Source organism: Rattus norvegicus, chromosome 4, assembly GCF_036323735.1.
Source record: "Rattus norvegicus strain BN/NHsdMcwi chromosome 4, GRCr8, whole genome shotgun sequence".
In the NCBI taxonomy this organism is placed as follows: domain Eukaryota; kingdom Metazoa; phylum Chordata; class Mammalia; order Rodentia; family Muridae; genus Rattus; species Rattus norvegicus.
In genome coordinates this window covers 97,483,119-97,508,421 of record NC_086022.1, presented here as the reverse complement: position 1 = coordinate 97,508,421, position 25,303 = coordinate 97,483,119, and the positions used below count along the sequence as shown (strand labels likewise).

Here is a 25,303-nt window from a genome sequence, read left to right as displayed (position 1 = left end):
ACATGCATCTGTGCTTTTGCATATGATCTCTATCCCTACCATAATCTCCCTTCCCATGGTCAGCTAACTCTTACTCATGCTGTACAACTCCAATTGAGTTTCCTCTCCACAGGCTGATTTGAATGCCCTGCCCTGTGTTCTAAAATATTCTGCACTTAGCAGTTTATCACATTGGACCATGTTTCTCAACTGCATGTTCTTCTCCCTGATAAACGCCACTCTTCAAGGATAGAAGCCATGACTTTCTTTACTTTGCACCCTAGAAAGTCAGCACAGGGTCTGGCACACAGAATGTATTTGGCTTATAAGGAATAAATGTCTGTTGGCTGTAGATTGTCGTAGATTAAAGGACGCTGAGCCTTTTTTGAATATTTGGAAGGAATTACCCATTCAAGGCAGAGTCTTTGATTATGTTCCTACCACTAAAGAAAGAAAGGAAGAAATGGAGAAGTTGGGTGGCTTCTCCAGGATCACACCCAGCCAGGCAGTCATTTTCTACAGTTCTTAACCATGATACTCTCTCTACTGCCTAGACCTTGCATGAACCCTGTCCCTAAGAAGTTGTGTCTCACAAAAGGAGACAGGCAGGTGGGAGATCAATCACCACACAGGGTGTATGTACAACATAGAGGAGCAAAACAGCTCGGGGGAGCCACAGATGCGAGAGGTGGAAGCACGTGGTTTCAGATATGCCTCCTCTAGGAAGCGGAGCTCTAACTGGGCTTTAAAGAAAGAGCACTCTGACTGGAGTTAAGGGAAAGACTTGCTAGGCAGAGACAAGGCGAGCAGCACAGAGGAATGAAACATGTTTTGTGTTCCAGTGCCAGCTACTTACATTGTTGAGCCCAACACAAATTGAAGCTGTAGGCACACATCATTAACAGTTTCATAACAGTTACAGCAGGCTGCTAAATCAAACAGGAAGTGCTTCCAAGCTTTGTGCAACTGAACAGGTGTCACACTCATAAAGGCAGACCCGAGAGATACCATAAATGCTTCAGAATCGCTGGAACAAGAAGTACCTAAGCAGTACTTTACGAGGCAGGAAATGATATTGGCAAGGTCAGTGGAGGCCAGATCATGCAAGGAGGCTGGAATCTGTCCCATCACTAACAAGAAGCCCCAGAAGGCTTCTTAGCAGTGATGTAACCTGACTGGATTAGTTTGCAACAGCTCTTCTGGTAGTCCTGCCAGAGAGAGATGGGAGGGTAAGAGAGGAAACCCAGGCCAGCTCAGCAGTAGTTGTGATTGTATGGGCCAGAGAGGCTCCAGCCTTGAACTTGGCCTTTGCACCAGGAATCTCCAAGAAAGGTAGTGCTAAGAAAGACCGGAAAGATGGCTTGCAGAGTTAATACTTAAGGTGTACAAAGTTCTCACAGGAAAGAGGCACGGGTGAGGGCTGACGGAGGTTATAAAGTTCAAGATAGAAGTACACCATTTTTGCTTTGGTCTGTTAGACTGATTCAAAATGCTGTTCATTCTAATTATTGAACACAATCTTATCATTTTTTATTAGGGGAGCCCATCCTAGAGAAGGCACAAATGCAAGAGACGAAGCTGTTGTCCAGGTCTCTGTTTCTGTAACTTGCACAAGCCGGTCAGGAACCTATTTATTTATCATTGGTTTCTTTCCACATAGCCTGTGGGTGTCACTGGAGTTCCCCATGAGATAGAACTGATCCTTCCACCCTTCAGATGAGATTTCTCAGTTACCAAACTATTCTCAGGAAGCTTCCTGCGTTCTTTTCGGTGTACGAACCCCGTCTCATCTGATCTACAGAGTAAGAATTACATGAACACACCAGTGCTTTGGTATATCAGCTCACTGACACAGAGTGTAAACACCAAACCTCCAGAAGGCTAAAAGTGGTTCCCACAGCTAAATTCCTCCCATAACCCTCCGAGTGTATGCTCTTCTGTTTGGTTTTTCATGCTTCACTTCATTCGTGCGAACTGCCCATTCTGACTTCCCTTTTACCTCTTTGCTGAGAAACTTTAGGACCTAGGACTCATTGAAACTCTCAAGGTATCTGCACAGAATTCATAACTGTTTGTATTAAGTAATCTTTCAAAGCAAGAGGGGTGGATAGTTCTACAGCTCACTTCCTGTTTCCAGGGACAACCATCACACCATAAATGTAATGTTTCCACATTCCGTTGCTGCTAGTGCCTAGGGTCTTGAGTGTGCTGTACAGACACCCTATCACTAAGCTACAACCCAACCAACATGTTTAACATTTCACCTGTCCTTCAATAGGGCAGCATTCTTTAGATGGCTAATAACTGGGCTGCTGAATGTGGCAGAATGGTCATGACCTTTCACCTCGGATGGGTGAGGTCACAAGTACAGTGTTAGATGAGTTATTTAACTTTCATTTTACTGGGTCTAAAAAGGAAATGTAGAGCTGCACTGTAGGGTTAGAAGAACAAATGAACTTACAGATGTGTAGGACAGCTGTCCTGAGTGAGACTGCCCATGATGCCGGACACCTGAATAGCCTGTGTACCTTCTGTAAGGGAAATATTTAATATCTTTATTATGCTGTCACAAAAGTCACTTGGGTGGTTAGCTTCAAAGTATGAGTGGCTTTCTTCCCTACTGCTAAGGGGTCACCACTTCAGGACCCCATTAAGCTTCTAAAGCCTGAAACTGACTCCTCGTGGTCAGGTCCAGAGATACACCATCTTCATTCTATGAAATAGCAAGGCACTTTCCTCTTTCCCTTTCTACAAATTGTGTTTGGTTTCTTAGTCAGTGCTTCAGTAATTTCCTCAGGAGTCTCCCTCAACCTTAACCAAGTTACTTGATTGGACCCTGGCTTTGACTCTCATAACAACTTTCATTGTTCCATATTACAACCTTGCACAATTAAAAATTCAACAATTAATCCTGAAATTTTTTTCCAACATCAACTCCTTGGGAACTCTGTCTTTTTCCTCACCATAGACCTAGCACCTGGTACACTGGTCTGTATACAGTAGGTACATAACAGCACTGCCCTGTATACAGTAGGTACCTAGTAGCAGTGTGTGAGTAAATGAATGAATGTTGGACCAATATTAAGCGATTTGTATAAACATGTATATTACTCATGGATATAAGTGATTTGAATAGATTATTTGATTCATAGAAATATGAATCTCATCATCTGTACATGAAGACTCTTGCAAGTATCAAACAAACAAATGTATAATATATGTATTGAAGTGCCTTTATCATGGTGGGAATGATCTGTGCAGATCCAGACACACTATTTCCTTTCATAATTACTGTATATGAGGATAAATACTTAGCCCTCAGTAGAACTAATGGCCATTTCTCATAGATGTCACATCCCTGCAGACAGGGAAAGAGACCCATGTGAGAGTATATAAAGTCTACCTGTGGAGGCTAACTATGTCCTAGAGCGAGTTTCTGAGTATAAGATCTCAGCAGTAGATCCAAAAAGGTGTGTGATGGTAGGAGTGAGAAACTAACAGTGTGTAAGACACCAAGTCTGCCATACTGATGCAGTGCACCAAAGGTACTTAAGCTGAGTCTACACTGATGCAATGCACCAAAGGTACTTAAGCTGAGTCTACACTGATGCAATGCACCAAAGGTACTTAAGCTGAGTCTACACTGATGCAGTGCACCAAAGGTACTTAAGCTGAGTCTACACTGATGCAGTGCACCAAAGGTACTTAAGCTGAGTCTACACTGATGCAGTGCACCAAAGGTACTTAAGCTGAGATTTGGTTATGTTAAAGAAATTTTTCAAAGTCACAGAGCTAGGATCCCAAACAAAGATAACCAATCAGCACAAATGTCACAAAGAAAGTATTGGGAAGGGCAAGGGAGACCATGCAGGAGCAAGAGAGTTTGGTAAGGCGGGCTTCACACTCGCAGACTGAGAAGCTCCTTTTTCTAAGAAATTATAATTCTAAAAACTTGGTCTTTGACCCATTCTGTCCTCCTAACATCCATTCCATTTAAAATATAAAGACTCCATGCATGTAATGCTTTGAGAAATAAAATATAATAATGCATCTCAGAAGCACATGAAGCAGCCATCACCTCAGCACGATGAGGAGTCAGACACTCAGAGCATGGGGCAGAGGAAGAACAGAAACCCAAGAGAAGAGCTGGTGGGCGCTAAGGACAGGTCCTTCCACTTCACACTACTGTGTCTCACTGTCACGTCACCTTGGCCTCTCCAGTGCACAACTGAGGTCTGATCTCCAACACTGTTGATCCTGGAGCCATGGACTTCCTTCGCAATCTATATGATTAAAATAAAGTTCAGTGGTTCTGCCATTAACCACGTTGCTCATACAATCTGCAGTCACTTTTGATACCTACTCTTAACTTATTACCCAAAGCACAATTCGTGCTCTGTTTCTTCAGGTTTGCCCATCTCCTTCCTCTGTGATCCCTCCCACATGCTAGTCTGCCTGCTATTAAATAGCATGAACCTTCCCCACAAGCTCTCTCTATGGAGTTAGGGACCACAACTACCATTTTACCATTGTATATCCAGAGTTGAGCAAATTCATGATGCAATAAGAAATAAGTGTCGAACGAATAAACATTTGTTGACTAATGAATAGTGTTCATAATTATTTACAGAGTTAGGGCTCTATGGTACATAATGACAACAAGGACACCGTGAAAAAGATGTTAGTCCTGATCTAGAACACAGCCTGCATCGTCTTCCATTTCTCTACTGAAATAAGGCAATGGACTTCAGAGCAGCTTATGATTAGTTCAGTCTGCCCTGAGGTCTTTTGAGCTGTATGTCTTAGTTTTTAAATGCCCTATTTTAAGCTTTCTCTCTATTGTTATTCTATTTCCTCACTGGCCAAATAAAATCCTCAAAGCAGAAAAATGGGGTGTGTGTGTGTGTGTGTGTGTGTGTGTGTGTGTGTGTGTGTGTGTTTGTGTTGAGATGTTTGTGTGTGGAGGTGTTTGTATATGGGGGTGTTTGTATATAGGTGTGTGTATGTGTATGTCTATATGTATGTGTTTTTTTGTTGGGGTGTTTGTGTGTGGAGGTGTTTGCATATGGGGTTATTTGTACATGGGCATGTGTGGCTGTGGATGTGTTTTTGTGTTGGGGTGCTTGTGGGTGGAGGTGTTTGCATATGGACATGTATGTGTGAGTATGTGTGTGTGCTATCTAATTCTGTATAGAAACTTCTTTCAACAAGCTGTTTTGAGAGCCACCAAGATGACTCTGCAGGTAAGGGCATTTGACAGTCAAACCTGGTGACTTGAGTTCTTTCCCCAGAAAATAGTCAACCAAACAGCAAAGTGTGTGTATCTGCACACACATATGTGACTTGACAAAAATGACCTAAGTAACTGTTCTGATAAGAACAGAAATTGCTTATGGGATGCAGAGTTTGTGTGAAATGAAAGGCAGGAAGTCTTCTGGAGTGGTCCAAGCATCTTCGTAACGGAATATATTAGGGGCAGAGCTTGATTTGACCTTATCTGTTTATTGGGTTACACGAGCATCTTGTGCTTCCTTGAAGATAAATTTCACCTCAAAAACATTTTCATAAAAAATTAATTACTTTGGAATTTTATATGGATGTGTGATTTGTCTGTGCACCATATGTGCACAGAGATCAGAAGAGAGTGTCAGGGTCCCCGACACTGGTGTCACACAGTTGTGAGACACTTTGTGGGTGCTGCAAATCGAACCTGGTTCCTCTAAACAATCAACAAGTGCTCTGAATTACTGAACACACTTCTAGCCTCACTTCAAAATGTCTTGCGTAAAATATGCTTATTAGGGTAAACATCAATAGAAAATGGGAAGAAAAAAACCAGCATAACTTGTGACCCTACTTGCAAAAGAGCACTGCTTACATTTTAACATGTGGCCTTCCTGATTATTTCTATATGCCTACATAGCATGGAGATGGACAGAAAGTTGTTATCTTTTAATGTTTAAATAAACAGCTTACTAAGAACATACATAAAGGTTCTTTATAATTATCTCTTGAAGGATTAATTTGCTACATAGAACTGGAGTCTATGACACTCAGCATCTCTGCAGCAGGGCATCTGGACTGGGACATCACTCATTCCCTAAAGAGCTTCTTGAGACCTGAAATCCTAGCGTCTAGAGGATCACAGCAGTACATCGTTAGGCTGGGAGTTGAACACTTAGTTGATGAATTACATAAAGTAACATCTCAGAATTCATTCTTCTGCCATCCTCAGATGGTTAAACCATCAGAAGACCCAGTCCATGGCCCACTGGACTTATTTTTTTTTAACGTGGGGTGACCTGTATCATTGTTTGACTAGGTTATCATGATCTACAACCTCGGAAACATGCCACAGCATGAAATCATACAAGCAAAGAGCTCACACTTATATAAGAAATTCACACCAAATCGAAAGCTATATTTGAAGTCAGCAAAGTGACAGATCAACTTTAGAACTTCTATTTTAAAAGCCTCATTGCTAGGACTGGGAAAATGGCTCTGGGGGCAAAGTGCTCAAGTGTAAGTTTGTGAGTTACCCCTGTAAAGCCAGATGTGGTAGCAAGCAACCCTAACCCTGAAATGTAGGTAAAGAATTCACAGAACCAGGTAACCGGGCATAGGCAGCTGCAAACAAGAGATCCTGTCTCAAACAGGACAGCAGGAGATCAGCATCGATATGCTGTCTGTGACCCACATTCATCTGTACTCACACACATGCTCGTTAACACATTAAGTGTGGTTCACTTAGCAAGAGGTGCGATGACTTGTGGGTAAATGTTCTGCTGAGTCCTCTTTTGCCAATGATGGGAAACATTCAGACAGAATCATGTGAAAAGTAGAAAAGCAAGGGCCAGAAGCAAAGATCTGTGAGAAACACAACCGTCTTCGGCTTTACACTTCTGGCAAACGATAAAAGGCGTCTCTGATGACAGCAGCCAGATGGAGATCAAATGACAGCTGGGAGTTGATAATGGCCCCCAGCCCTCCGGCAGACAAGCACAGGGCAGTGGCAAGGGGTGTTGGATGGGTGGGGGTGGGGGGTGCTGCAAGTGGGGGGAGTGTGTTCCTGGTACTGCAGCCCAATTCTGGTAGCAACAGTATTATCCATGCCAGCCATGGCCCCTTCTGAGGTGCTGCCTGTCAGCCAGCTGCTACATTCCTGAACCACTTCAGCCTGGTTCTTGCGTCCTCTATACTCAGGCCTCTGTTAGTTACTGGATATAATCAGCTAGTTAATGTCCCCTAAGGTGGGAGGGTCCAGATGTTGAGGCAGCAGTCGATGGTTTGAAAGTTCACAAACACAGGAAGCCTCCAGAGGATGGAAGAAAACATACAGGCATTCTAACGTGAATTTGGAGGAAGTCATTGTTTGGTATATAAAGAGGCACAGATGAGAAATATGTGTATCACATCAAGGTCAACTCTTTAGCTCACAGAAATACATCATTTCCATTGTCAAATCTCTTTTCGTGAGGACGTACTTCACCCAAGAAGGACCTTGCATATCAGTTGTAGCTGTGGTTGCACTGAAATCCAGAGGAAGCTTTCATCACAGTGGGCAGACTTGGAAGCCTAGTATTTTTTGGTACCATCAATGACAGTCTAGATGCTAGACAAAATGAAAATAGACATGTGCTTTACTTAGATGAAGAAAATCAGAACAAATATAGCTAAAATGGAAACTGTAAAGAAGGTAGCATATCATAAAAATGCGTGGCTTTTTTACGATGGGCCATGGACTATAAGTACTAAACAAATACATAGTGTCTCCGTTAATGCTGTTTCTTAAATTTCATTTGTATGATTTTTATCCCTAGAAGAATTTTTCTTTGTAGTGCTAGAATTATAAGCATCTGCCACTATACAGCTGTAGACATTCTTGAGTTTTGAATACTGTACAAATAAGTAGATTGTATTAGTCTAGAAGGTTTCTTTATTAATAAAAAAGCCTAGCAAAGCGGAAAGGCAGAGATGTCACAGGTGACAAAAAATCTGAGAATGACGGCAGAGCACCGGACAGGAAGCCTGGAGCTCAAAGGAGAAGGCTTCTGAGAAAGAGAACTGTGGCTGGATTCAGGGCCACTGTGCATAGCTTCGGGTCACAGATGGGCTTGTTTTGATAGTTTACATGTAATATATAAGCCTAGACTTCTAAAACGGAGTAGAGGGTCCAGTTGCTAGGGATAATTAGAGACACATCAAATTAACTGAACCTAATTCAGAAGGTCATTAAACCGGAAGCCCACCTGGCCTCGGTCGTTTCGCCATCTGTTGTAGATGGTCTCTGATGCTTGAGTTCCCAGCAGCTCCCAGGTGTGGCCTGCTTATTAGGACACAGTGACAAACTGTACACCACAGCATTTGGTAAGCAGTCAATACGTTGATGTTAATACAGCAAATTGTAAGAGAGAGCTTCAACTGAACTCTGGAGGTGAGATGGAAATTTTGACATTCAATATCAAGGCTGCGAAAAAAATGTGTTTTGAATTCTTAGACACATTTCTCTGGAGATTAAATTTTTAAGACCAAAACACTGTCACTGTGTCTGTCAGTCAGTCAATCTGTCTGTCTCTGTTTGTATACATGTCTTTTGTCTCTGTCTGTCTGTCTGTCTGTCTCTGTCTCTTTGTCTTTCTCTGTCTCTGTCTCTCTGTCTCTGTCTCTCTGTATCTCTCTGTCTGTCTCTCTGTCTCTGTCTCTCTCTAGTCTCTCTCTCTCTCTCTCTCTCTCTCTCTCTCTCTCTCTCTTGCTCTCTCAGTGGTGATAAGGGATGGCATGCCTCAGTGACTGCAGAAAATAATAGAATAACAAATTAATAAGTACAAAATGTTAGAGCTGGAATGGACTTAGAGAACAACTTTCATATTTCCAGTTGTGCTCAAAGTGTGTCTCAGGGGCTGTGGCTGGGTTAAATGCATGTGTGTGAGAGGGTGTTGAGTAGAAGCCAATGCCTCCCCCCTCATCCCATTCCCTTTAGGCCACTACAGCCACACTTCTGCTTCTGTCTGTGTGGGGATGATGCCCATTTTGCCTTTGCCTTTGTCTGTGTGTTTTTTAGGGTTCCATAACTAGTTATCAAATGAAAAAACTGAGGGAGGGAGCCAGTAAATAACCTGCCTTACAGGACATATTATCTAATGCAGGTCCTTGGAAGGACATCAAACTAGATTTATCATAGTTGGCTACATATACAAAGTAGCTACATAAATGTTAATTGTAAAGCATCACTTCAAAACTTCCTTAAGTACAGGCCAGGTATAAAATGTAAGCAATGAAATAAGTCTGCAAGCAGCTTTTCATGTATTTGTAAAGAGGCTGCCCACAATAGAGAGGACAGTTTGTTCACCCTTTGACGCTCTAGCTGAAAATCCATAGGAAATCTATGGCTCATTGGGGCTTAGTGGTCAGAAGTATTATCAAGACTACTTCTTACTCCTTGACTCACTCCTGGGCTCACTCCTGGATCTTAAGGAGCTGAACCATAACACATGGGGAAAATCATACATGTCATGAGAATATTATTAAACCCAGTCCATCACTCTGCCACAGATACAGTCTGTGAAGCACGGAAGTGTTCACACAGGATAGACAGTTTTTGAATGCTATCTTACAGCGTAAGGTTTATTGATTTTTTTTTTAAAAAGATTTGTTTATTTCATGTTGCTACACTGTAGCTGTTTTGAGACACACCAGAAGAGAACATCAGATCCCATTACAGATGGTTGTGAGCCACCATGTGGTTTGCTGGGAATTGAACTCAGGACCCTTGGAAGAGCAGTCAGTGCTCTTAACCACTGAGCCATCTATCCAGCCCTTGATTTCTTTTTCTTTTTTCTTTTTCTTTTTTTTTTATCTTTATTAACTTGAATATTTCTTATTTACACATTTCGATTGTTATTCCCTTTCCAGGTTTCCGGGCCAACATCCCCCTAACCCCTCCCCCTCCCCTTCTATGTGGGTGTTTCCCTCCCCATCCTCCCCCCATTGCCGCCCTACCCCCAACAATCATGTTCACTGGGGGTTCAGTCTTAGCAGGACCCAGGGCTTCCCCTTCCACTGGTGCTCTTACTAGGATATTCATTGCTACCTATGAGGTCAGAGTCCAGGGTCAGTCCATGTATAGTCTTCAGGTAGTGGCTTAGTCCCTGGAAGCTCTGGTTGCTTGGCATTGTTGTACATATGGGGTCTCGAGCCACTTCAAGCTCTTCCAGTCCTTTCTCTGATTCCTTCAACAGGGGGTCCTATTCTCAGTTCAGTGGTTTGCTGCTGGCATTCGCCTCTGTATTTGCTGTATTCTGGCTGTGTCTCTCAGGAGAGATCTACATCCAGTTTCTGTTGGCCTGCACTTCTTTGCTTCATCCATCTTGTCTAATTGGGTGGCTGTATATATATGGGCCACATGTGGGGCAGGCTCTGAATGGGTGTTCCTTCTGCCTCTGTTTTAATCTTTGCCTCCCTATTCCCTGCCAAGGGTATTCTTGTTCCCCTTTTAGAGAAGGAGTGAAGCATTCACATTTTGGTCATCCATCTTGAGTTTCATGTGTTCTGTGCATCTAGGGTAATTCAAGCATTTGGGCTAATAGCCACTTATCAATGAGTGCATACCATGTGTGTTTTTCTGTGATTGGGTTACCTCACACAGGATGATATTTTCCAGTTCCCTCCTTTTGCCTATGAATTTCATAAAGTCATTGTTTTTGATAGCTGTGTAATATTCCATTATGTAGATGTACCACATTTTCTGTATCCATTCCTCTGTTGAAGGGCATCTGGGTTCTTTCCAGCTTCTGGATATTATAAATAAGGCTGCTATGAACATAGTGGAGCACGTGTCTTTGTTATATGTTGGGGCATCTTGTGGGCAACCCTTGATTTCTTAAAAGCACTGAAATTAGAGGGGTAAACATTGAAATTGTACTAAAGACTGCTCTAACTTTCCTTTATTCTTCATTTCTTTTTGTTTTCAATCTCCTGAAAATTTTTTGTTGTCCTTATTCGTACAGCCTCTTTAAATTCTCCCATCTAAAAGAAGGATCTCCATAAAAACCTTTTCAAAAGGGGGATTCAGTGGTAGAACATAACAAAGATTCGGTTGTCACCTGAAGGATAAATAACGCACCATCCCATGCTATTCCCTGGCCGCAGCGGTCTTGCCACCTCCATGACTAGCCCCATGCAGTGACCGCCCATCTCGTGGTCTCTTTCTGTGGATTCTGCTCACATTCCCAGTCATCCACTCCTTGTGGTTAGCTGTCTCAAATCCCTGTAACCCCGTAAAATCAAAACTCTAGAGGCTTCTAATTTATCAGTCAGATTTATATCAGTAAATTTTCAACCCAAAGAATGCCTGCACAATGAACTCAAAACTCAACTGATGTAGACACAAGCTACACACCTAGAAGAAGCTACACACCCTACTTATTATTTAATCTTCTATCTAAGAAATCCCCAATACTTATGGCTCCCAGGACTGTGTGGTTCTGGTTCTTCTTCCTCTCCTATAGGTTCTATCTTATCTCCTCTTCTCATTTCCTTCCTCTATCTCTCTGTACTCCCTGTACTCATCTCTAAAATTCTCAGCCCATCTTCCTTTTCCACTCCCCAATCACAAGCTCTCACCTTATCTTGTGCCTGCCCTCACCTGTCTATAGACAGCAGTCCACATTCATTCCCCAGCATAAAAACAACCAAAAGACCCATCACCATTATAATCTGCTTATGCTACATTGAAAGAATAAGCCTTGGACTTGGCAATTAAGCACCTTTTTACCTACTAAGTTTTCGAGTTCAGTGTAAGTTAATAGAGATCACTGATCATTCGTTTATAAAGCATACCAGTTGATGACTCTTTAAAAACGACCTTCAACAAAACATTAGGGCAGCATGGAGGGAGTATGAAGAATAGTGTGCAATAATACACACACCTTCTATGCTTTAACAAGACCACAAGCAAAGTAGCATTCCCTCAAGACAGCTTCTGCTTTGCTATGTACAAAAAGACCAGGTTTACAGCCCTAACTCTAGTTTATTTACCACAACCTTAAACCCAGACCTACATCTTTTCAGCACAAGATCCGAGTTAACAAATGTTTAAGGGTCTAATGTACGTAAGGCACTATTCTGGTCACTCAGAGATTGATAAGTGAAACAAACTAAATTTGCAGCCCTTTTGCGGGGCTGACCAACCCTTTTATAAGGTTTGTATATAAGATATCCTGTATATTAGCTGTGTACACTGCAATTTATAATAGTTGCAAAGTTACAGTTATGAAGTAACAACGAAATTAATTTTATGGTGGTCATCAAACATGAGGAACCATATTTTAAAAAGTCGCAGCATTAGGAAGGTTGCAAACCACTGTTCTAACCACTGAACTTTCACTCGATGACTGGGATGGCCAGTAGAGGACGGTCAGGTGGCCGAAGGTTTTAAGAAAGGTAGATGTGTCAGAGGATGAGTGGTGATGTACATTAAAAGACAGAAAAGTGTTGGGGATTTAGCTCAGTGGTAGAGCGCTTGCCTAGCAAGTGCAAGGCCCTGGGTTTGGTCCCCAGCTCCGAAAAAAAGAAAAAAGAGAAAAAAAAAAAGACAGAAAAGAGCCTTTGCAGATCAGAGCTTTGGAGGGTGTAGAGGTGTGAGAATGTTTACACTTCCGGAAGTGAACAGGGTAGAGACCAGTGGATACATTCATCATAGTGGGACTTAGCAGTGATCATAAGAAATGGTTGCCTGGTCTTCAGTTTGAAGTAGAGCCAATAGTACTTACTGATAGAGTGGAAGAGGGCTGAGAGAGAAAGGAGTCAGTGGGAGGAACAGTGATGCCACCAACTACATCAGGGACAGATTTAGAAGAACAAGAAGCTGGAAACTTTTGTCATCTGAAGTTCGAAACGCTTGCTGATAAAGATGAGTAAGCACCAAGGCTCAGCAGACTACACGCACATTCAATAGTCACCAGAGTATCAATGGTAAGGCCGTGAGACCACATGAGGTCATTAAGACCATGGGGACAGATAGAGAAGAGGTTCAAGGACAGAGCTTTCCAGAGGAAAAGGCAAACTTTGCAATGAAGCTGATGTGGGAAGAGGATCGTTTCTTTGAGAGGGGAAACCTCTGAGCCTGTAGGAGCCACCAACTCACCCACCTTCCTCATGGGGAACCAGCCTGTTGAACAGAGCCTCTCCAAACACTCCTGGGATGAAATCTTCTGAGGCAAACTCTTGTTGAGAGGTAGGGATTAGGGTGAGGTGCGCCTTGAAGGCTCTAGTCCTCTTATTTTGACATGCTGACTGACTGGTGTGATTTGAATGTCTAGAAGTAACACAGGGCAGCTGGCCCAAACTGCCCACAATACCATGACTCCATTACTGTCTCCTCTGACAATCCCCCTCTTGATATAGCCTCCATGGCAATCCTCCTATTTCTACCTCCTGAGTATGAGATTATAGGCATATGCCACCATGGCGAACTACCACTGTTCTTTATAGCAGAAAAGAGTTGTCAGAGGGTAAGTAATTCTTAAACCCCAAAATGGTGGAACTGGGAACACTGTACAGTTTTACATGGGAGGTAAAAAATTATCCATGTTTAGTGACCTAGATAAGAGCATTTGCATCAAGCCTGAGAATCTGAGTTTGATCTCTAGAACCCATGTGGTGGAAGGACAGAACCCCTGAAAGGTGTCTTCTGACATTTCCACATGTGAGCCTGTATGTGCACAAACATATCCCCCCTCTCTCACACACATATCCCCACCACATACGCACATACATCATACACACACATATCATACACACACACAAATATAAATCATATACACATGTCTCACACACAATACAGACACATATCACACATACACAAAAAGTAAAACAAATAAATGTAAAAAAGTCTAGGAATTTTAAAAAAAGATATATTTTATTTTAAATTATGTGGGTGTAGGGGTGCATATGTGTATGTGAGTGTCAATGACCCCAGGAGGCCAGAAGCATCAGACCCCTGTGGGCCAGGAATTACAGGCAGTTGTGAGCCATCAGACATGGGCGCTGGTACCAAACTTAGGTCCTCTGCAAGAGCATCATACTCTCTTAACCACAGTACCATTTCTCCATCCTCCCCCCCATTTTTAAATTAAACAACATTTATTTACTATTTCAGAGCTTCTGACTATCTGAAGTCTGAGCCCAGCTGTTCCATGGGAAAGAAGTTGGGGAGGTTGGGGAGGAGGACCTATTCTCTAAGTCTGGCTAACAGCTCAGACCTGGGGAATTCATAGGTTCAGGTAGGCAGGGGACTTGTTTCTGATGCTTAACCAAATCTACAAAGCAGTGAACTACCTATTAAATATCCATGCTTATAGCCATAGACAAGAGTTACTCCCATTCAGTGAGGGAAGCCTCTTCATACAAAGAACAGTGGTGAGTACAGACACTCATAGCTGCTCAAGATACAGAAAATAATCAGTGGTTATGGGCTCAGCCCTAAGCAAGACAGAAACACCATCTCCTTCTTCTAAGGCTCAGGAATATTGCAAAGGAAAATGCAGGAAGTAAGTAAGAACCAGATAGAGGAAACACTATTCTCTAACCTCAATACAAGTACTGCAATTATTAACCCTCAACTACTCTAGTTACCTGCATCAGACCTGTATAAGATCAGCTCTATCAACAATAAGTCAAAGAACAGGGAGTCGGGAGGGCTCCCTGGGCTTCACCTTTTACCTCTTAAGTATTGTTAGTGATGGGGTTGGGGATTTAGCTCAGTGGTAGAGTGCTTGCCTAGCAAGTGCAAGGCCCTGGGTTCGGTCCCCAGCTCCGAAAAAAGGAAAAAAAAAGTATTGTTAGTGATAAAGTCTGGGAGATGGGGAATTACTGTCTTTAGTAGTTTATCCACTGCTAAGACCACTGGCCTCCAAATTCATGGTCACGCTGTCAGCCTTGGGTAATTTCAGTGGGTCCCAAAACAAAGTAAATAGGCATGAGTGTAAGACAGAGATTTGTGAGGGGAGTGTTGATGTAGCGATTGGGAAGTGGAGGATGACAGCCGGCAATATGTGTTTTGTATATGTGTAAAACTGTCTTAGACATTTCATTAATAGATTAATAGTAACCGCATGTAGTAGTACTAGGAGTCCAGATACAAACCACTGATCTCCCTCAGCATGCTTAAATCAATGTTGGTCTGTGGTGGTTTGCCCTGGAGTTATCTGTATTTTGATGCTAATTCCGCTGCCCCAAGGATGGCTGCCAGGTTTGTACTCAGGACTCAGGTGACTTCCTCCGAACCTTCTCCCCACTTAATTTGTAAAATACAGGTGAGAGCTGATACAGGATAGAACGAGGCCTGTCATTGGATGAGAAGGAAGGATGGGTGGGAGAAGGAAGAGGAGGAGACAGGAACAAAAGACAGAGGAGACAGAGAGTAGCCACAGGACAACATGGAGGCTGATGTTAAAATTCCACACTGTACCTTTACAGGTTGTTATGAATGTTCTTAAGGGATGGATGGTACTGGGCTTTGTGTGTTTAGGTGGGCAATTATATCTTACCAATCGGATCAAAGGATATTGTGTTGTGTGTTCTTTCATGTGGTGATTTAAGTTTAAGAGAGTGTGTGGTGGCTGGTCTGGGCCACCATGGAGTTGGGATGTGTGTTTCTGGCATGGAAACTTGCCTTGGGAACTAGATAGGTAGAGAGATTGCTGACGGCTCAGAGAGAGGCCTTTGGCAGTGTGCTATGGGATGGAGGAGAGTGGGTGAGACACTTCGCTGACTGAGATTTTAGATATCTAGCAGATATTTTGGGGCACTGCGGTGCCGGACCTAGTGGGGGATAAAAGACAGCATTTTATTTTTTATATTTTTACAACATTGGTCAGGCTACACTCCCATCTAGAAGCTTAGTGAGGAAGAATCAGTTTCTAAGCTTCCATAGGCCATTAAAACAGTTGATTTCCTTGTTCCTGCAGTTTGCTTCTTTCAAGCCAGCAATGGAAAAATATATTCAGTCTTTCTCTAGAGAAGGTCCAGTTCTCTTCTAAAGACTTAACTGCAGCTAACAGTCCAGCCATTCTCCCCTACATGGTCTACTCTGGCCCAAGGAGACACTCATTTAATCTGGCTCCCAAGGTTGTCCCCTGAACACAACACAGGCAAGCACACGCATGGACACCTACATGAGCATGCACTGACACGACCTTATCTGTCTGAGTCAGGGCTATATGGAGAATTTCCCTTTCTTTCATTCAGAGTCAACTGCTTCGGGACCTTTATTACACTTACAAAGTCCTTTCCTCTTTGCATGGAATGTAAAACCCCCTTGTCATATTTTATTAGTTAAAGCAAGTCACAAGTTTTGCTCACACTCAGGAGCTGTTAGAGATCATTATGACCGTATTGGACTTTTTCCCATCACTGTGATGGTCCAAGAAAATAAACTTTTATATTCCACTCTGTCTTAGACACACTTCTCATTGCTGTAAAGAAAAATAAACCTGGCATAAAGAACGAAAGAAAGAGCTGGTGTGGCTCAGAGTTTTAAAGGCTCTGTTGACTGTGGCCAGCTGTGAGACTATCACATGGGAACATGAGGCAGAGGATGCTTAACCCCTGGCAGGAAGGAGGCAAGAGAAAGGAAGGGACCAGGAACTAGGTGTATCCTTCAGAAGCACATCCCCAGTTACCTACTTCTGCCAGCTAGGCACCAGCTGCTAGCATGGCTGCTGCTATCTAAAGAAGCACTAGTAACTGCAGACCAAGCCTTTGATTTCTGAGTGGAGGAGGGGAAGAGGAAGGGGGATGGGGAGGAGAGGAGAGGGTTGAGAACGTTTCATACCTAAGCTACAAGTTCACAGGAAATACTGATCCTAAGGAAAGACACATGTTTAGGGAATGGTAAGTCTTGCCCAAATATGTTCTGAAACAAAAATGGATATAAACTCACAGGTTTGCTGTAAAACAAAACAAAAATACCCCAAATCCCAAAAACAAAACCAAAAAAGGACTTATCAATCCTATGCAGATCAACAAGAGCAACAAGAAGTTGAAGCCTTATGGTTTTATAACTTGGGATTTCAGTTCTAGGCAGTAGGCTGTGAGTTGACTCACACTGAGATAACACGCTCCTTTTCTTTCAGTAGCATTGACTACTGTTTGAAAGAAGGAAACATTATAATTACATATTATAGAACCAGTGATAGGAATGTACATATGATAAGGATGATGTCACAAAACTTGAATATGCAAAACAGCAAAATAATGTAATAATTCTCTAGTGCTTACTTCCCCATGACTACTAGATGTAACCATTTAGGGTTTTTATAAGTATGATTAAAATGTCATTCAAGTCCTCTACACTTCAATACCTGGAACTACTTGGAATAGTTTAAAAATAATAGTAGGAGGGGATGATGATGCATACCTGTAATTCCAGCACTCAGGAGGCTGAGGCAGGAGGATTGAGAGCTTGAGACCCTGTTAGAAACAAAATAGTAACTGTGCTGGCTAGTTTTATGTTAGTTTGCCACAAACCAGAGTGAAGAGAGGATGGAACCATAGTTGAAAAATTGCTTCCATAAGATTGAGCTACAGGGAAGTTGGTAGCATATTTTCTTAGTGATTTATTTGGGAGGGTCCTACCCATTGTAAGAGATGCCATCCCTGAGCTGGTCACAGGTTCCCTAAGGGAGCTGTTTAAGCAAAGCAGGGGAAGAAAGGCAGTAAGCAGTACACACACAGAGCTCTGCATCATTTCCTGCCTCTAGGCTCCTCCCTCTAGGCTCTTCCCTCCAGAGTCCTGCCTACAGGCTCCTCCCTCTGGGCTCCTCTCTCCAGGCTCCTGCCTCCAGGTTTCTGTCTTGGCTTTCCCCAATGAACTGATTCAGGATACATAATAACCAAATAAACCTTTCCTTCCCTCATTGCCATGTTTTTTTTTTTTAATCAAAACAAAAGAAACCCTATCTAAAAGAATAACTTTCCATATTGGAGCTGTTATGCAGCATATAAACATCTATCAGTATAATCCAGGTCTCTAATATACAACTGTAATCAAGCAGGGAAGCTGAATGCAGTTCCTACTTCCAACCATAACACCACAGAGGACAGTCAATCACTGATGAAACGTTCCAGCTAGACTCAGCAATGAGGCAGTATGACACAAGCTTGTCTGAGTCAGGACGTATGACATGAATCTTTTCTGAATACCAGAAGACTCTTTCAAGACTTGAATAAAATGCCCTTTTTTATAAGGCTGTGCATAGCATGAAGTATACTTTTTGAGGGATAAATACTATACTTTTACTATGTTATACACGTTTTAAACTTCAAATAGTTGCCTTAAGTGGGGCACAGTAGTAGCATGTTTCATCTGAATTGGCATAAACAGTGCATGGCTCTACTATCCCACAGCTTCCATTCAGGGGCTTTCAGCTTAGCTAGCTGATGACAGTGAATACCATTTTGTCCTAAAATCCAGTTGAAACATATGTATGATGGCGATTCTTGGTTGTCAACTACACTACATCTGGAATTATCTAAAATTCAAAAACATAGCACTCAAGTGAAGAAATTCTTTGCTTAATTTGAAATAGGAAGATCCACTTCTAATCCAGATCTTAAGGCAGGAAGACACGCTCCTTTAATCTGGATCTTGAGGTGACAAGACAAGGTGGGGAAGATATACCTTCAATCTGGGCCACACCTTGTGTTGGAAGCTTATACATGGAAAAAGGAAGTGTTTGCTCATTGCCTGCTCGCTCTAGCCTTGCTTGCAAGTCTATTCCTTCACTGCCATTAGAGCCTACTTCATTGGGATTTCAGCACATACAGAAGACCAGCTGAGACATCTGGCCTCATGGGCTGAACAACTTCTAGATTCTTGGACTTTGTTCATAGCCAGCCATTGTTGGATTAGTTGGACTGTAGACTGCATGTAAGTCAACTAAATCCCCTTCATATGTGTGTGCGTGTGTGTGTGTGTGTGTGTGTGTGTGTGTGTGTGTGTGTGTGTATTCATTGTATATGTTCCACTAGTCTAAGGAACCTTGACTAATACAATGGATATACCAATTAGATCACGAGGTTTTTGTAGAGAAAGGACAAGAAATTGTTTAGGGCTTGTATTTTTTTTTTTTTTTGAAGTGATGTCAAAGGTGAGTTTTCTGAGAATTCATGCATAGGACTGTAGGATCACGAGGTGCTGATTAATTCTCAGATTATTTTCAACTCATGACACCCACTGTACTACTGAATGTAGGACTTGTTGAGGACACCAAGCTGATGAAGTCATAGTCTTTGCTGTCACATGATCCTCTAAATCTTTGTCAGCTTGCATCCTTCCAGAGAACTTCTAAGAAATGTCTAATGGGTAGAATCCCAGAGTTCTAGGGAACACAGTTTATTAGTCTTCAAATGATGACTTGGATCAGTTTGTGTAATGTTGGTTTTATGAAGCTGAAAATGTTTAAGTGACAGTTACCTGTCTTGCTCCTGGAACAAAATACCTGGTGGAAGCAACTTAAGAAAGGAAGGGTTTATTCCTCGGTACTCCATCATGGGAAGGCTTGACAGTCAGAGCTGGAAGTGGCTGGTCACATGGCGTCCTCAGTCAGGAATGAACCAAAATGCCCATGCTTAGCTAGTTTGCCTTTTCACATGCAGTGAAGACTCCAAGCCCATGGAATGGTTTTATCCATCATAGTGGGTCTTCCCATCTTAGCTAACCTAATCTAGATGGTCCATTACACAATGTCCAGAGGCTTGTTTTAGTGATAATTCTAAATACCCACAATCGAAGCCTAACGAAATATTGAAATTTCGTCCCTGTTGCTGTTTTGCAGCAGATCAAATCCTGGGCCTGAGCCTGGAACATGCTAGGCAACTGCTCTGCCATTGAGGAAGAATCCCAGGCCCAATCCCAATGTTGGGGAATAAATATTCATATTCATTCTCTCTCTCTCTCTCTCTCTCTCTCTCTCTCTCTCTCTCTCTCTCTCTCTCTCTCTCTCTCTCTCTGAGTGCTCTAACTGCATGTATGCTTGCATGCCAGAAGGGGGCATTCGATGCCATTATAGATGGTTGTGAGTCACATTGTAGTTGCTGGGAATTGAACTCAGGACCTAAGGAAGGACAGCCAGTGTGCTTAATCACTGAGTCATCTCCCCTGCCCTGAGGAATTCCTTAACAAGCATAGCTCATGTAAAGATTTAAGGCATAAGTATGAGGTACACAAGCATGCTGACGCTTGTTCCTTTACTCAGATATTGTCTCTTGGGGACATAGCACTTAGGGATTAAAAGGAAAGTTGTCTCCAATAAGTGAACTAGAAAAATCAACCTATCAATTTTCCATTAAGATTAAGAGAATTGGAAAATATTTTGTCCACAAGAATAAACACTTAAGGATGCAAAAGTCACATGTACTTCTGCAAAATTTACCTCTCTAACTGCCCAGTGACCTCAATATAAGCACTGTTAGGAATGCAAACCATTTCACCATTTCACCATTTCACCACTCTTGGTGACTAGTAGGTTCAGGCAATGTTTTCGTATTTATTGAATAAGCTCACAAAAAAAGGGGGTTTTGAACTATGCAGTAAAAGTTTACATTAAAAATTGTTTTTAATTTGTAACTCCTGCTTACAGTTATAAAGGTTTGCCTTCTACCTACAAGTTGCTATGTCTCAAAGGTGAAATTTTAGCACATGGCTAAAATGAACTATAGTTACAGCTTCATGATTCAGAGTGAGATCATAGGCAACAGAAGGCAGTGTCATACTCTGTGATGGGAAGTCTAGGGGGCATCATGAGCATCTCGAATTTAGACTGTGGTTACTCTGAATATCACAGAATTTGTCTCTTAGCTCTTACTTGATTAGAAGGAGCCTTCTTCAGGAAAGGTTTTAAGAACGGTGAGCTTGGCTCGTTAGACATGTGATCACCAGCTTACAAGGAGTGGGGCAGAAATTTCACCAGCTTTTTGTGGAAAAGATTCCAACTCGGTACTGTGCCATCACTACACACAAATGTGCTTTTTTTTTCCTCCCTGGAGTTTCAAATTCTCACAACCAACCAAAACCAAATCAAACCAGCCATCAGGGCACCAAAAGAATACTACTGGGAATAAGCAGCTTAACCTGTAACTTGCATATAAACACTCTGAAGCAAGCTTTGCCTGGTACGTCTGAACACTTAAAAATATGCTTACTAATAACAACTAGACTAGAGTGCATTAACCCCTGGAAATAAATTTTAAAAAGCAGTCCCTTAACACAAAAGAACACGAAACGACAATCAAAAGATGTCCACAACCAGAGAAACAATTGGCAGGCTGTTTCAGTCAGAGCTGAGGACACTTGAACCACTCCAAAAGCCCTCTGCACCAGATGGCTTCACAAACTGTCTAGAGCTGGCTCCGGACCCCACCAACCGGCTTTCTGCACCACCTTCGTGCCAGGGGCTCCCTCCCGCATAGCTCCGCCCCCTTCCGCTCAACTCTGCCTAGCTTGGTGGAGCTAGCGTCAGAGTGTCAAAGTCTGCTAATTTGCATGACCCAATGACCTGGCTGCATGTAAATGAGGCTAGCCGTGGTTGGCTGAGGGCTAGCCCCATATCTCCGGATCGGACCCTTTGTCCTCCAGTGGCCCCGAGGCAGCTGTGCAGTGTTCCCCAGCGAGGCTAAGCAAGAAGCCGGCGAGAGCAGAGACGCGAGGGTGGGAGCCAGCGCAGAGCCGGCGCCGGGCACTGTGGGGGCCAGGAGCAGCCCGCGCGCCGCGTGAGGGACTCGCACTTGCAATATGACTTTGGAGGAATTCTCGGCCGCAGAGCAGAAGATCGAAAGGTAAGTGTGCCTGCGGACTCGGTGGCCGCCACCCCTACGGCTTCGCGGCCCGGAACCCTACTGACCCGCTCTCGCCCTGCGATCTGCAGGATGGACACGGTGGGCGATGCCCTGGAGGAAGTGCTCAGCAAGGCTCGGAGTCAGCGCACCATAACTGTCGGCGTGTACGAGGCAGCCAAGCTGCTCAACGTGTAAGTGGCCCCGGCCACCCGCGCCCCCCGCCTCCCGCTTACCCACCCGCTTCTACCCCGCGCTCCCCGGAGCTTGTACACTCACCGTTGCCCACTGTCTGTAGAGACCCGGACAACGTGGTCCTGTGCCTGCTGGCTGCGGATGAAGATGACGACCGGGACGTGGCTCTGCAGATCCATTTCACCCTCATTCGTGCTTTCTGTTGCGAGAACGACATCAACATCCTGCGGGTCAGCAACCCGGGTCGGCTGGCAGAGCTGTTGCTACTGGAGAACGACAAGAGCCCCGCTGAGAGCGGGGGCGCTGCGCAGACCCCGGACTTACACTGTGTGCTGGTGACGGTAAGAGACCAGGGGCTGCAGCTCAGAATCTGCTGGGGTGGACCTTGTCCGAGCTGGACGCTGATCTCGCGGGGGTTCTGATACTGTGAGGAGCGTGTCTAAGCTCATGGGTGGCCTCCAGCGGCGGATGATATCAGTGAGTCAGCAGGCTACCCAGCTACCCCTGCCTACCTCTGCACTAGCTCGTGTGACTAATTCTTTGAGCAGAACAGATTAGATAAAGCCACATTAAGTTCCCGGTTCACCCTTCGTTAAGAAGTCAGCTTCATTCTTCATTTGCTGTCAAAGCTAAAGATAGAAGTCGTGTAGGAGACAGACCTTATTAACTCCCTGGATATAGATACTCTGTGAAGTGTACGGAGTGGAATTCTTTTCTTTGCTGCTCTTGAGTTTGTTTAAACGAGCCCTCTCCACCCTCCTCCCCACCGCTTAAAAATGTGTGGTGGGTGGATAGTGTTTTCAGAAAGAAATGTGCTGCTGTCTCGGTCTTCTGGTTTTTTGTTTTTGTACTCTTTTGACTTGTGTAGGGAAGTGGTAGCCTGATTATTTGTGCTGCCAGTGAAAAGTGCTATTCATTGTCAGGAAAGATAAAAGAGTTCAGCTGCCCTCCCTGCAGCTCTCACGGTGCACACAGCCTGAGAATGTTTTTCAGAAGTATTTTACTTATGACTCCACCAGGGTACGTGCTTGGAAGGGCAGTCTTGAGAATGATAACTTCATGAAGAGTGGGGTAGTTAATATGCAAAACTGTGTGGCTCAGTGTGCATTACAGGTGTTTAGACTTGGCCAAACGCTGTTTGGCAGAATGTTTGGGGTTTGGCCCTTTCAAAAGTAGTACAGCTAGTAGCATACGCTGATCATATTATGGGGAAGTAATTTTTCTAAATCTGTTCTCAGAACCCACATTCATCACAATGGAAGGATCCTGCCTTAAGTCAACTTATTTGTTTTTGCCGGGAAAGTCGCTACATGGATCAGTGGGTGCCAGTGATTAATCTCCCCGAACGGTGATTCCCCGAACGGTGATGGCATCTGAATGGAAATAACTGAACCAAATTGCACTGAAGTTTTGAAATACCTTTGTAGTTACTCAAGCAGTCACTCCCCACGCTGATGCAAGGATTACAGAAACTGATGTCAAGGGGCTGAGTTCAACTACAGGAGGGCTAGGAGATGACTTTGCAGAAGGAGAGAGAGGTGAGACTGAAGGAGGAAGCTGTGTGGAAACAGAAATCCAAGTCAAAAGGGACAAAAAAACTACAAAGAACTGTGCAAGAAAGAAAACTATTAATTTAGGATGGCCGGGTTACAGTAAAGTAAACCAAATATTGCTTTGTTGAAACTTTAAATGTGTAGCAATATTTTGGGTATTTTTTTTGGTCTTCATGCCCTCAAATAAAAGAAAAGTGAAAAGGGTTAATCATATTTTCAAGCCACAGTTTAATGTATTTTGATGAGATGTTAAATTCTCAGAAGTTTTATTATAAATCGTACTAAGTTATTTTATGATGTGAAAGGTTATTTATGATAAAACGTTTTTGAAGCACATTATCTAAAATAAACTGGTATGGAATAACTGTGTCGTTTCTCAATGTGTGGTATGTGTTTTCCAACATGGACTCTTATCAGACTTTGTATTGAAACTTTGCTTTAAAGCCACCAGGCAGAAAGATGGGTGATGGTAGAGGGTTTGGGTAAGGGCAAAGGGAATATGGAGAAAGAGTCACCTTGCAAAGTCTGAATTACAATGAATTATTAAAATGCTATAATTAATTGCATGCAAAACATAGAAGCAGAGAGGAGGGTTACCAAAGCTGCTTGAAGATAAGTGAAGCTTTTACTGAGGGGAAAAAAATCATCTTATTGGAGGCTTAAGAAATGAGCTTAGTTTCTCTAGGTAGAGACAGGGAAAGGGTATTGCTAACAGCTACAAAAGTTTGTGCAATGGTGCAGGCATGAAAGATCAGAGCCCGCAGAGAGACCTGCAAGGGTGACGCTGCGTGCCTCTGGTGTAGGGAGATAAGTGAGAGAGAGGGTTGGAAAGGTGGGGGTTCGACTCAGATGCTGACAGGAGTTCTTACATCACCATTATGTATTCGAGCTTCCTTCTGTGAACTTGCCACAGTCTGCAGAAGGAAGTGACATGGTCAGTGTTGTAGGTAGATAACATGGGAGGTAAGGGGTAGTTAATAGGGTGAATAGCTGTAGTTCCCAGTGTAAGGTAGTGAGAATGTTTTGTAGAACCATGACAAAGGGCAGGTTTCTCATGTTCTTAGCCTCTTCCCAGGGCACTATAGCTTCAGCCGAGCATTTCCACGACTGCTGCAAGGGGTCTGGATATATTAGGGAAGAAGTGTCAGAGAATAAGGAAAAAAAGACTTCAGTAGAAGAAGCCTTTGTACTGTCTGGTCAGTAGCAGGCCCATGTAGGCAGAGCCAGGGAACCCAAAGGGACATGCTGGAGAAAAAGGCCTGCAGAGCTGTAGTCTCCACTGTTTGCAGCTCCCCCCTCCCCACCCCCACCCTCTCTCTGGAGCTCCTTGGGCCCCTGTGTTTGTCAGCCTTCTTGTGACCAGCAGGGAGGGCAGAAGAAAACATACCCTTAAGCTTCTGCGCATCTTGTATGGCCTTCTTTTGTTTCTACTCTTAGGAATGTGGATTTCTAGGCCTTATTTAGTCTTCTTTTGCTTTAAGCCAAGGTGTAATCCCAAACAACTGGAGTAACAACATTTACTTTTTATATTAGCAGGAGATTTGAGAGCCATGCCTTTCAGGCAAGACCTTTAGCCTTCCCGCTAGAGGCTCGTCCGATCTGTTTCTACAACTGTTGCAGTTCATGAAATAAGTCAAACCAAGTAGGAGAAAAGCAAGTGGAGAAAAGCAAGTGGAGAAAAGCAGCTGTTTGCTGGAAAGAGCATGGGTGGCAGCCATGCCTCCCTCCATCAGGCCTCTCTG

At 43.3% G+C, this 25,303-nt stretch overlaps 1 protein-coding gene and 1 long non-coding RNA gene across 11 annotated transcripts in view; one reads left to right on the top strand and one right to left on the bottom strand.

Moving 5' to 3' along the window:
* LOC100912188 (uncharacterized) overlaps nt 1–22,231 on the bottom strand; it is a 47,975-nt gene extending 25,744 nt beyond the window's left edge. For 7 of the 10 annotated variants that reach the window (XR_010066174.1, XR_005503617.2, XR_001837605.3 and 4 more), the window contains exon 1: nt 22,093–22,231. This is a non-coding gene — a long non-coding RNA (uncharacterized LOC100912188). The remainder of the gene's footprint in view (nt 1–22,092) is intronic. The other 3 variants (XR_010066175.1, XR_005503616.2, XR_001837607.3) reach the window with 1 other exon arrangement.
* Nucleotides 21,623–23,925, top strand: Gadd45a (growth arrest and DNA-damage-inducible, alpha). The gene is given in 4 exon segments (NM_024127.2): nt 21,623–21,816; nt 21,906–22,007; nt 22,112–22,349; nt 23,247–23,925. Coding segments are annotated over 4 exon segments (498 nt in total). The 5' UTR covers nt 21,623–21,772; the 3' UTR covers nt 23,361–23,925.
* Nucleotides 23,926–25,303: the final 1,378 nt, after the last annotated feature.